General features: G+C 47.2%; 1 protein-coding gene across 2 annotated transcripts in view; it reads left to right on the top strand.

Annotated features, from left to right (window-relative positions):
* Positions 1-281: 281 nt before the first annotated feature.
* The window catches only part of FCMR (Fc fragment of IgM receptor), a 17,553-nt gene continuing 5,145 nt past the window's right edge, over positions 282-12,689 (top strand). For both annotated transcript variants that reach the window (XR_004680231.1, XM_035010408.1), the window contains exons 1-6: positions 282-500; positions 7,636-7,971; positions 8,718-8,930; positions 9,909-10,131; positions 11,971-12,101; positions 12,450-12,605. Coding sequence is in view for 1 of the 2 variants with exons in the window: in XM_035010408.1 (XP_034866299.1) it covers positions 464-500; positions 7,636-7,971; positions 8,718-8,930; positions 9,909-10,131; positions 11,971-12,101; positions 12,450-12,605 (1,096 nt within the window). In the remaining variant the exon portion in view is untranslated. The remainder of the gene's footprint in view (positions 501-7,635; positions 7,972-8,717; positions 8,931-9,908; positions 10,132-11,970; positions 12,102-12,449; positions 12,606-12,689) is intronic.

Here is a 12,689-nt window from a genome sequence, read left to right as displayed (position 1 = left end):
ATACGGTTTTCCCCAGATGGAGAAAATTGGTGATAAGTCTCTTTTGTCCTGAAGGCAGGGATAAAGCAAGTGACTCTGGCTCGGAAGTTAATGAACATACATAAAGCATGGAGGACCCTCCAAGAAAAAGTGCTCAAGGCAAAGAAATATCATGCCTGAGAGTTTCTAATAGTTTTTAGGAGCTGCCTAGAAGCCCTGTGAACCCTGGTGACCCATTCGTACTCAACATAACATGTTTTCTTAATTCCTAACTTCCGCTGTGGTTTGCTGGTATTTTCTTTTTTAGTCTAAGACTAGTTAGCAAACAAGACAAGATGTCATTTCCTCATTTTCAAGCCTTGCTTCTCGTGGGGCCAGAAATCTCTTTCAAGCTCCAGATTGTAAAGGTTTCCTGGGTGAGCAGTGGGTCTCTCTGCTCCCGTCTCCAGGGGCTCGTGGATGGGACCTTGCTCTGAAAGGAACCATGGACCTCTGGCTTTGGTCACTTTGCTTCCTGCCAGGTAAGTGCCATAGGAAAACACCCCACACATCTTATGAGGTTTGGATTGGCCACAGGTAGGGGAGTTGCGGACCATCTCTAGCTCTGCTGTTCCTGGACGGATTTAGTTGCAGACCAGTACCTAGGGCAGGATAAGGATGGAGACCATGTGAAGTTTGGGATGTCCTCCCCACTCTCTGCTAGTGCCCCCCTCCCCACTCCAGACATATCTGTGGGGGGCTCAGATGTTGACTCATGAGGGCTGAAGGTGTCACCTCTCCTAGACATATTAGCCTGATAATGGGGGATCTTAAAGCAAGTGCCTCCATATTCCTTTCTTCCTACCTCTACATTCTCTTTCTTTGGGTCTCTTTCACTGCTGATTTTCAACTTCAATTTTAAATGAAGAGTCCCTCATCCATTCAGTAACCCTAATCCATTTCCCAAGTTCCATATCTCAATTTACAGCTTTCTTCTGGGAACCCCCACTTCAATATCCCACCAAGATCTGAAATGCAACATGCCTAATACCTTACTTCAATTTCCTCATTGGTCCCCATCAAATCAGGTACTCCATCCATCTTAACTATCTCCGATATCAGCTGCAGAATGCAGAATGGTTGTTTTTTTTTTTTAATTTTTTTTAGCACCCCTTCCCATTTATCCCCATCCAGGCTTTGACCCAATCAATGGCCAATTCTTATAGTTTCTTGTAGGATTAGTATTACCAGAATGAACAACAGTGGCAGTCTCTACTAGAGAGGTTAACAGAGGGAATGGAAAGGAAGAGAACACACAGTCATCCCATAACTATCTTTCCCACTTCCTCCAACCTGACCCACCTGCAGCTCCAGATTACTCTTTCTAATGCTTGACTCTAACCACAGGATCGCCCTTCCCAGCAAACTTCAAAGGCTCCCACTGCCTACAAACTCGTCCCTTGTGCTCCCCTTTTATTCTCTGAGCTTACCACACTCCCCTGAACTTCCCTAACCTCCAGCCAAAGAGGATTCCTCCTTGAACATGTGCTACACCTTTTTGCCACCATGTTCTTCCTCATGCCATTCCTTCTGCTACAATCATCCTTCCTCTTACCTCCACCTTTTATCCTTCAAAGTCCACCTCGGCCTCCACCTCCTTCTTATAACACTTTCCAGAGCCCGTCTTCTGCATCCCCATAGCTGACCTTATTCTGCTTTATATTGTGACTTGGCATATATTCCCTTCATTTTGTTGATTAAATGATAAGCTCCTTGAGGGTCAAAATTATTTTTTTATTCATATTTGCTTTCCTCCTGATAGCCTGAATATGGAAGAAAGTCAAATATTTTTTGAGTTGATGATTAAAAAGTCGTAAAAGTCCAAGGAAATGCAGCTTTAATGAAATGTCAGACTCTGTAAGAGGTAAATGAAATGTCAGACTCTGTGAGAGGTAGTAGGACGTATGTGAACACAGTGGATGGGTAACTAAACTTAGGCCTGAGAGGAGAGAGGGGTTGGATGGTGGTAGAAGATCTCTAGGAGTGAAGGGTACTTAAATTGTACCGCTAAAGTCTGACCTGAGCAATACCACCATTCTAGCTGGGCCAGAGGAATCCCTGCTCTGGGTCCCATCCTTCTCCATTTGTGACCTTCCCCACAGGGTGAGGAGTTCATAGACCCAAGGAGATTGTCCACCTCAAGCCCCCACACAAGTCCCCTCTTCTAGACCTCAAGTTCCCTGTCCAAATTACTCTGGGCCCACTTTTAATGACTGTGTGAACCTCTATCCTGGGTCTTTTATCCTAGTATTCTAATTCTATAAAAGAGTGGCCACAGGTGACTGTTCGGAATGATATGAGTGGAGCTAATATGTAGAAGCTGGGTTATCTGTCATGGACATACCAGGACCCTTGTGGTATGGGCAGGAGACAGGGATGAGAAAAGAAGGGAGATGGGACAGAGGCTAGGGATGTGGGGAACATTCTTTCCACATAGAAATGATTTAGAGTGGACATCTAAGGAGTATGTGAATTTGCCAAGACAGTTCATTAGTTTGATTTATAACTTTAAAATACCTAGACATATGATATTTGGGCCTTTATTTGTATTTCTGCTTCGGGTTGTACAAATGTTGGGGTGGTCCTGGTTCCCAGGAACCAGTGCATGGGGCCCCAGCCATAGACCACATTGCCTGGAGCCCTAGATGAGGTTCCATAATAAAGCAAGGCAGAATTACATGATATAGGCTTTCAAATCTTTTTTTTACCTTGACCCCCAAAATAATAATACATACACTTGATGTTGTGACCCAGTCCATGCATGCACGTGCGTGCGTGCACACACACACACACACACTCTTAAAATTTATTCTTGATTTTTTAATATAATATGGGAATGAGTTTTGGACTTCAGCAGTTGGATAGATGCTGATGTAATCTTCTGAAACAGGAAAAGCTTAGAAGGAATAGGTTTTGGAAGAGAAATCAAGAATTCTTTTGTTGTTGTTGTTTGTCTATTTGTTTTGTTATTGTAAGTTTGAAATACATCTTAGACATTCAAGTAGAGTCCAAGTGGAGATATCAGAAAGGCGATTCTAGAGCTCAGAGGTACAGACAAGACTGTAGATAAATGTTCTAGTGAAATCTACATAGAGTTAGCATTACAAGCGATGGGCGTAAATGAGCTAGTGTGGGGAGAGTGAGGGAAGACCAAGAGAACCGGTCCAAGTTCCAAGCCCCAAGCCCTGGGGCAGCCCAACATTGCGAGTTGGATAGAGAAGGAGAAGAAAGTAAGGAAATTGAAAAGGAGCAGTCATTGAGAGTGTGGTGTCAGGGAAAGCCACAGGACGTTAGCGTTTCAAGGTGGGAGGGCTCAGTTCCCTCAAATGCTGCCAAGAGGCAAGTAAATGAAGACAAAGACACCAAATGTAAGGAAGATTTGGGGTAAAAAAGGAAATTTGGGGAAAAAAGGAAATTTTTGCTGACCTGGACCAACAGTTCTAGTTGAATGTTGGAAACAAAATTCTGACAGGTGTAGGTGGAAGAGGAAGTGGGAGGTGTGGAAGTGGATTCCATGATCATGATGACTTGTTTGAGAAAGAGAATGGAAGAGGGGTGGCAGAGGAAGGGGAGGCAAAAAGTAAACAGAGGGCTTTTTCAACACGGGCAATATCAGAGCAGGTGTGTAAACCACGGCAATGCCAGCAAAGAAGAGACCAATTGCACAGGGAGCAGAAAGGGACAGCTGTACCGGAGAAGTTCTAAAGAAGGTGAGCAGGACGGACTCAGGACACAGGAGGAGGGACTGGCTTTTGGGAGGAGAAGGGACTCTCCATTCCTTTTTTTTTTTTTTAATTATGTTATGTTAGTCACCATAGAGTACATCATTAGTTTTTGGTGTAGTGTTCCATGATTCATTATTTGTGTATAACACCCAGTGCTCATTACAACACGTGCCCTCCTTAATACCCATCACCAGGCTAACCCATCCCCCACCCCTCTCCTCTCCAAAACCCTCAGTTTGTTTCCCAGAGTCCATAGTCTCTCATGGTTCATGCCCCTCTCCGATTCCCCCCCTTCAGTTTTCCCTTCCTTCCCCTAATGTCCTCCGTGCTCCTCCTTATGTTCCACATATGGGCACACTCCATTCCTTGTGACAGGACAAAGAGCAGATGGCCAGCCCGGACACACATGTTGGCATATGTGGGGGTGGGAAGTTGAGTTGGACGTTTCTCATCCTTTTTTAAAAATTCACACTCCATCTGACAAACATAAAAATCTCAGGCCAACTTCCTCTTCCAGACATAATTCTGCTGCAACTTGAGTTGACAGGGCGCTCATCACCTGGCAAACCATGGCTACACAAAATCCAAAGTCTGTCTCCAGAGCACAGCCCCAGCTAAGGCCTTGTGGGCATTTACCATGTTTTTCATCATGGAAATTATGTGTTTTTTCCCCATGCTCCAAATATATATATGTATATTTATTTATAATTTATATATATAATTTATATCTATTTATAATATATATTTATATCCAATTATATGTTGAGAGTGACTTTTTAAAGCACATATATCCCTGTCCCCTACCATCACCACTGAAAAGCAAGTCACCAACTTAGAGATCAATGTCACTTACTGAGTAGCCTCTCTAAAATACCAATATTAAGCAGGGTGGGTCCTTTAGTCACCTCTTCCACCCCTCCCATTAGTTCCCAGAATCATTTGGAAATATAGCTATATAGTTCAGAATTGCAAAAATTCAAGGACACCTAGGATGTTTATTTTAAAATGCAGGTCCACAGGCCCCACCCTAGATAGATGTAACCACCATGACAAAAGGGAAGATCAGGTCATCTGCAGCTGAGTTAGTTCCTCCAAAATGAATCTTATGCACACTGTGCATAAGTTCTATTTTTTTAAAAGATTTTATTGACTGATTGATTGATTGATTCATTCATTCATTCATTTATGAGGGAAAGAGAGAGAACGAGCAGGGGGTGGGTAGGTGCAGAGGGAGAAGCAGACTCCCGGCTGAGCAGGGAGCCCGATGCAGGGCTCAATCCCAGGACCCTGAGATGATGACCCAAGCCAAAGGCAGATGCTTAACCGACTGAGCCACCCAGGCACCCCTGTGCATAAGTTTGAAACCAGGAGATTATGTCTGTCTTTTCTCTCTTTGAGAAATCTGCTTTTCTAAGCTTTGGGTGTGGGTTAGAAGCTACTATGAACTCCAAGGAGAGCTGGGGTCTGGTCATTTCACATCTCACCAACTCGTGCTTCCCTGGGACCAGAGCTCAGTGTATCCAGCAGCTTTCCTTGTGTTTCATCCATTCAGAGTTTGCACAGTAAGGATGCCTTAGTCTGTTCCGGCTGCTTCAATAAAATACCATAGACAGTGTGACTTAAACAATAGACATTCATTTCTCACAGTCCTGGAAACTAGAAGCCCAAGATCAAGGTGCCGGCAAACATTGCCCTTGGTCAGGGTCCTCTTCCTGGCTGACAGACAGCCGCCATCTCCTTGGGTGCTCATACGGCCTCTTCTTGTGTCCATGGAGGGAATGAGGACACTGATCCCATTATGAGGGCTCCACTAACCTCATCTAACCCTGATTACTTCCCAAAGGCCCCACCTCCTACTCCCATCACATTGAAGGTTAGGGCTTCAAACCATGAATTCTAGTGGGACACAAACATGCAGCCCGTAACAGAGGATCTGGGTAAAACACGGCTTTTCCAGAAGCTCATCCCTGAGCAGAGTGAGGTCACTGGAGGTGTCTGAATAGGTGGTGGCCCCCCTCTGCTCTATCTTGCCCCCGCCCACATTGAGGCATCTTGCTCTTGGGAAAGCAGCATTCACTCTCCTTTCTGGCTGGGTTGGTCCAAAAATACAAGTTCACTGGCAGGTGCTGGGCCTCACACACAGGTGCGGGATGTCTGGTCACACAGGGTAATTCCCCCACCCCCTTGATCAGGTTTTTCTCTTTTGAATGGGTCACCCTTCCATTGCCATGTTCTAGTCATGAGGCTGCCTCACACACCTCAATTTCCAGCAGCTTGGAAGCAGCATTGGATTACTTGTGTGAGGGTCCCCATGGCAGATATTACGGGTCTGGCTGGCCCCCTGCTTCTCCTTACCATTTAACACCGACTGCACTCTTAGATTTGAACATGCTCCTATAACTGCTTCCCTTCCTGCCCCTCTTCCCCACCTCACATCCCAGGGTTGCTTCAACCTCTTCACTGTTATCCACGTTCTCCCCTCTCTCTGGAATGTCCTCCCCAGCTCTCTCTGCTCATCCAGAAACCTCAAGCCCTGCTTCTTTCCTTGACTCTCCTCATTTTACTAAACTCTTTGGAGCTATTCTTAACGTGTGGTCAGTGAATGAATTTCAAGAAATTTGTCAACTCCTTTCTGCCCCACGAACATTCCATGTTCTCTCTCCTATCCTGGCCTCTTTGGGGGCTGTACTCACTGCCTGGAAGAGTCTTTCCTCTGGCACCCAAGTCCCCTGGCCCCAATCCAACACACACATTTCACCCTATGCCCCTCTTCCCAGAAATATGTGGACTCTTATTGGGACCCACTTAGTTGATATTTAATCTTACTTGGACTTACCCTCTCTTCCAGCTGATTCAACTGCATTAGACCTGTCTTCTCTCAGCCAAAGCATAAGCTTTTTGATTTCAGGGACTCATGAACCATATATTCCTCCATGCTTCACACCCTCTCCCACACACATACAATGTGCACACACCCGTGCAAACATGCACGCACACTCACACACACCCTTGAATGAAGATGATCATCATTCTTTCAGCTGCCTTCCACGCCCAGTCTTTCAGGTCACAACTGAGACACCCTTTCTCCCAGAAACCCTTCCTCAAACTACACCATCCCTCTGTAACAACGCGGATCTGGTGTCTCTGCTCACTGCTTCCAAGGAATGCTGTGTATCTCCATGGTGGGGTTTATTACACTGTGCTGGGGCTACAGTGACTGGTCATTTGTGCTGCCCACTAAATGATTCATTCTGTGCATGGAGGGATGCCAGCTACCTTCCTGCCACATGAAAGCCATTCAATAAGGGCTTGGGGGTTTTTGTTGTTGTTGTTTTTTAACGATTTAACAAATGAAACCGAGGGTGAACAGTCTATTTGGCTGAGTGGATCTGAGCAAAACAAAACTAGACAGAAAACCTCTTGCAGCAAAATCGCACTGTGCCTCCCAACACCACACTGAAGTCACTTGGGCACCATGTGCTATTTGGGGTCACTACGGCATAGCATCTCTCCTTGGCGTGGGGCAGTAGTTTGGCTATAGTCTTAGGGGGTTGGTGTCTGGGATCTTATGGGTTGGGTTTGAATGAGGTTGGAGGTTATGTTAAGGCTTAGGCTGGGAGAGGTCTGGCTGGGAGCCAGCCTCCGGCCAAAGGGACCAGGGCATAGAGTGGGCTGAGGACATACATAGGGTTAGGGATGAGAGCAGGCGGAGGATGAGGGCAGCGCTAGAGAGCAGGAGAGGGCCGAGGCTGAGGGCCAGCTGAGGCTTGGTCTGATGATGGAGATGGGGTTGGAGCTAGGGATGAGTGTAAAGCTGGGCTGGAAAGAGGGCTGGAGTGGGGGATGTGGTTGGGAATGGGGCTTCCTCTATATTAACTCCCTCTCCCTACAGTGGCTGGGGCTGTGAGGACCCTCCCCGAAGTAAAGATGGGGGGAATGCTGGGTGGATCCGTTACCATTGAGTGCCCGCTTCCTCAAATGCATATGAGGCTCTATCTGTGCCGGGAAATGGCCGAATCTGGAGGATGTGCCACCGTGGTGTCCAACAAGAACTTTGTCAAGGAAGAATACAAGCACCGCGTCACCCTGAAGCCTTGTCCAGATAAGAATGTGTTCCTAGTAGAGGTGACAGAGCTGGCCAAGAGTGACAGTGGAGTCTATGCCTGTGGGACAGGCATGAACACAGACCGAGGCAAGATCCAACTAGTCACACTGACTGTCTACAGTGGTAGGTGCCCCAGGCTCAGTGCACCCAGCAAATGTCTCCACCCGGGAAGGCCGGGACAACCACTGAACTATAGCAGTCCTCCAGACTCTCATGCTATTGCCATGTTAGCCAGTCCAAAGAGCATTGGGATTTACATAGTTGAAACCTCACAGTCCCCCAAATTTCCTGTCCAAACCATTTGAAAGGAACAAGATTCTGAAACAAGATAAGCACTCTTCTTGTGTTGTACTGATTCCATCCTACCCAAGGCCTGAGGGGAGTGGGGGTTTAAGATTGAGGAGAGGCTCTGAGACAGGCGGAAATTAGAATAATTTCCCATAATTGTCCCACATAGTTGTCCCATGAGAAATATCAGGGATAACTCTAAAGGAAAGACAGTCATTTTTCAAGCCACATCTGTAGGCCAAACTTGGTACTTTATAGTCGGATCCTTTCCGTATGTCTTCTCCGAAATCCCACCTTTCTCCATTCCTCCACTGACATTCCTAACTCAAATGCAGCACTAATGCCACAGCCTAGAATCCCAGTGGTGGCTAGTGCGAAGGTTGGCTGAGTGAAGGTGAAAGAATGTTTATTTCGGGGAAGTCTGCAGCCCATTTTTTTTTCTGCTCTTCCTGGTGGACCCTGCCCTCATCCCCTGGCTGCCATCCACCCTGGCTGGGTCGTCTTCCACTCCTACTAACATCCCTTCCCCAGGTCTCAGTCTGCTCTTAGAGCCCACCGGTGTATTCCCCTTGCCTCCATAGAGTATGAGCTATTCTGGGAAGAGGAGCCGATGCCCGAGCCTCCACCTTGGTTTCATCGATTTCTACGCATGCCGGTGCCCCCTGGTGGGCTGGAGGAGAATAGACAAGCACAGAAATACAGCATAAAGCAGCGTGGGGATGGAATTACAAACAGGGTTTTCTCCATGCTCCAGATGCCTGCGCATGACAGTTCTTTTGAATTCATACATAAAGGTCAGTTCACCAAAGCTAGGGCAGGGCAGGGGGTGGGAGAGATGATTTAGCATTGTGACAGTGGAGGAGGGGGGATGTGTTCAGTTCATCGAATGGTTGACAGAGCACAGCTGAGTCTCAGATGTGTATTTCCCTGTCTTGGGAGAGGGTACCTCCCTGAGATTAGCATCCTATGTCCTTCAAGCCCCTCCTAAAGCCTTGCCGACTTGGCACTAATTGCAGGACTTACACATCACCACCAGGTGGCACCACAAGTAATGAGGTTTGTGCTCCATTCACAAAAAAACTTAGCTTTTTTATGAATGACTTGTGGAAAGCAAGACTGGGCAGACCTTTTCCAGCCAGAGGTCCTTATGCCTCCTGTTCCCCGTAGGGCTGTCTACATTTGCTGGAATACTGTGATTTTAACAATTCTATTTTGCAATAAAAAGACTGATGATTATACTTATGGTACCTTTACTTTCCTATATCCTTTTCCTGTTTTAAATGCATTTTGACATGCAATATTTCCATCACATCCTCACATCTATCTTGTGAGGTAGATACATTAATCGAACAATTGTCACACTAGAGGACTTTGCTGGGTTCCAAGAGGGATAGTGTAACTGAGTGTACCGTATACCCAAGGTTGTGACTGATGGGTGTGGGCTGGAGGAGAATAGACAAGCACAGAAATACAGCATAAAGCAGCGTGGGGATGGAATTACAAACAGGGTTTTCTCCATGCTCAGAGGAGGGCAAGCTCTTCTGCCCGGGAAATCAGAGAAGGCTTCCTGGAGGAAATGGCATTTTGAAGCAAATATATATAGAATTCACTAGGTGTAGAGGACATGCTAAGAAAGCATTTCAGGCCATGAGGACTGCAAGCACAGAGTCTAGGTAAAGGGAAAGAGTGTGTTCAGGAAAGAGAGGGTGACCCAATCCTGCTAGAGACTAGAGTGTATAGAAAAAGTCACTTTTTTCTGCTATCTCCTGCAGTTACCACACCAGCTGAAAGGACGGAGGCCCCTCCAGAAATCCACTCCTCCTCCACCACCCCCATCTCTCACCACCTTCGAGTTTCCAGGGCATCTTCAGTAGCAGCTGCCAAGCCCCCAACCTTCCTGCCATCCACCACAGCCTCAAAGACCTCAGCTCCGGAGAGGCTGCTTAGACCCCAGACAGCCAGCTACAACTACCACACCAGGCTTCATAGGCAGAGGTAAGGGGTCTCCACCATCCAGGATGGGCTAGAGGTCAGGCAAAGTAGCCTAAAGTTAGGAGATCCACTGAAGTCTTCCCGCAACATTTGCCAACAGAGACCCTTCTTGTCTCTAGGCCACTGTGTACTATACTACCTAAGCGTAGCACATTAGCTCATTAGTCCAATGACAAGAATACACTTGGCAATGTCCCAGCAGGAGATCCTGTAGAAATGAGACCCAAATCTTTAAGTCACTCAGCATTCACTCAGATCTGCTTTGATGGGGAACTAAATAAGAATAAAACTAACGATGAAACACTTAACTATTCAAATTAGTTTCACCTGTTTTCTTTTGCTTTTTCAGTGTGGCTACTAGGAAATTTAAAATTACATGTGTAACATTGTATTTCTACTGGACAGCACTGCTCTAAAGGGTGGGGGACACCCAGAAAAGTGCTGCAGTGGACCACTAGGGCATTAGAGCAGACTTCCAAAGAAAATCTATAAGAATTGGAATTAATTTTGCCTAAGCAAAGACAAGCATGTTGATGAAGAAAGGGACCTCCAACATCATTTGGGTTTTATAGATGAGGAACTGAGGTTATGAGAACTATGTGTTTTCAAATAGAACCAGGATTCCTGATTCCTACTTCAGTAGACTACACCAGTCTTCCAGTGGAGAAGAATTCAAGTCAATTCAACCAACATTTTCTTTTTCTTTTTTTTTTTTTTTAAGATTTTATTTATTTATTTGACAGAGAGAGAGCGAGAGCAGGAACACAAGCAGGGGGAGTGGGAGAGGGAGAAGCAGGCTTCCCACAGAGCAGGGACCCTGATGCGGGGCTTGATCCCAGGACCCTGGGATCATGACCTGAGCTGAAGGCAGATGCTTAAGGACTGAGCCACCCAGGCGCCCCTCTTTTTCTTTTAAAAGATTTCTTTATTTGAGAGAGAGCTCAAACAGGAGGGGCAGAGAGAGGGAGAAATAATCTCAAGCAGACTCCATGCTGAGCACTGAGCCTTCTGGGGGCTCACTCTCACAACCCTGAGATCATGACCCAAGCTGAAACCAAGAGTCAGAAGTTTAACTGACTGGGCCACCCAGGTGTCCCTCAACCAACATTTTCTCAGTTTCCATTATCTGCCAGGCATTGTGCTCTGTCCTGAAAAATTAAGAAAGATGAAAACATGCAATATCCAAGTCTTCTCTTACTAATGCAAGTCTGACTGTGATAAGGGTTGTAAACTGTATAAACACAAGAACTGAGGACAGTGAGAAAAAATTGATTCTAGTTTGCCATGCTTGCAGAAGAAAAGAGAACTGATGTACTGACCCTTTAAGGAAAGTAAAATTTTAATCTCTAGAGAAAATGGAGGGAAGACCTTCTAAGCAGAAGGCACCTCATGAGAGAAACATCTTTTCCATAGTTACAAGAAACTGAACTTGGTTTATATTTGCACTCATCTTGTAGAGAAGCTGAGATGCAGTCAGAAGGGGAACTGACATTTACTGATTGCTTCTTGGACCAGGTGCTTTCACTTCTTTATACCTACAATTTTATTTCATCCTTGAACAGTTCTGTGAAATAGGCTTTACTATACTCATTTCCTTAGAAATGAGGCTCAGCGAGGTTCAGAGACTGATTCAAGATCACACAGCCAGTAGAAAGCTGAATCTGAATTTGAATCCAGATTTCGTTATTCCATAGACCAAGGCTCTTTGGGGGCGGGGGATTTTGTTAACAAAGGGACAAACCTCTGCCATCTCCAAAAAAGTTGGCTACTCGGGGAGTGCTGCCTTAAACCTCCCTCCCTCACAGACCTCTTCCTTCCCTCTCCCTCTCCTTCCTTCCTCAGAGCCTTTCACCAGGACCCCGTGCCTGGGTTGGAAGACCAAGGATTTCACATCCTGGTGCCCACCACCCTGGCCCTCATCCTGCTGGCACTGCTGGGACTGTTGATGAAAAGGGTCATTCAAAGGAGGAAAGGTGAGCGGCTGGGGGCTCAGTTAGGGCGAGGTGAGCATTCAGACTCCGCTGGAACCTCCCTCCTCCCACCCCCCAAGGGAAACTCTGGAGCTTCAGATAAGCAGCCTGGGGCATGAGAACCGTGGGAGGGGATCAACGGTCTGGAAATGGGGACGAGGAGGGCGGCCCTTCGGTCTTCATTGTTAGGCAAGGCTGTGCCTCATACATTCGGAGCACCTCCACTGCAGCCCTGGCCAAGCCCCCGAGGAGGAGACAGCCTGTAGTTTCCCTACATGGACCCGAGGGCGGGGTCAGTGGCCACAGGCCCCTGACGCCTTTCTCCTCTTTCCCCGCGGCTTTGCTGGGCAGCCCTCGAGAGGCGGATCCTCCGAGCGGCCGTGAGGATGCGCGCCCTGGAGGCTTCCCAGCGCCCGCCGCTGCATCGGCCCCGCGCGTCCCAGCCGCCGCGCTCCCAGAACATCTACAGCGCCTGCCCGCGGCGCGATCCGGCGGCGGACGCGGAGGGTGAGCCGGGGGCGGGGCACGCCAGGGACGGCGGGCTGGGCGGGGACAGCCGGAGGGGCGGGGCGGGGCGGGGACAGCCGGAGG

The sequence above is a fragment of the Mirounga leonina genome, unplaced genomic scaffold (assembly GCF_011800145.1).
Source record: "Mirounga leonina isolate KUSES-001 unplaced genomic scaffold, KU_Mleo_1.0 Mir_154, whole genome shotgun sequence".
NCBI lineage: Eukaryota > Metazoa > Chordata > Mammalia > Carnivora > Phocidae > Mirounga > Mirounga leonina.
The sequence above is the reverse complement of the archived record's forward strand: the minus strand, read 5'-3'. Positions and strand labels throughout refer to the sequence as shown.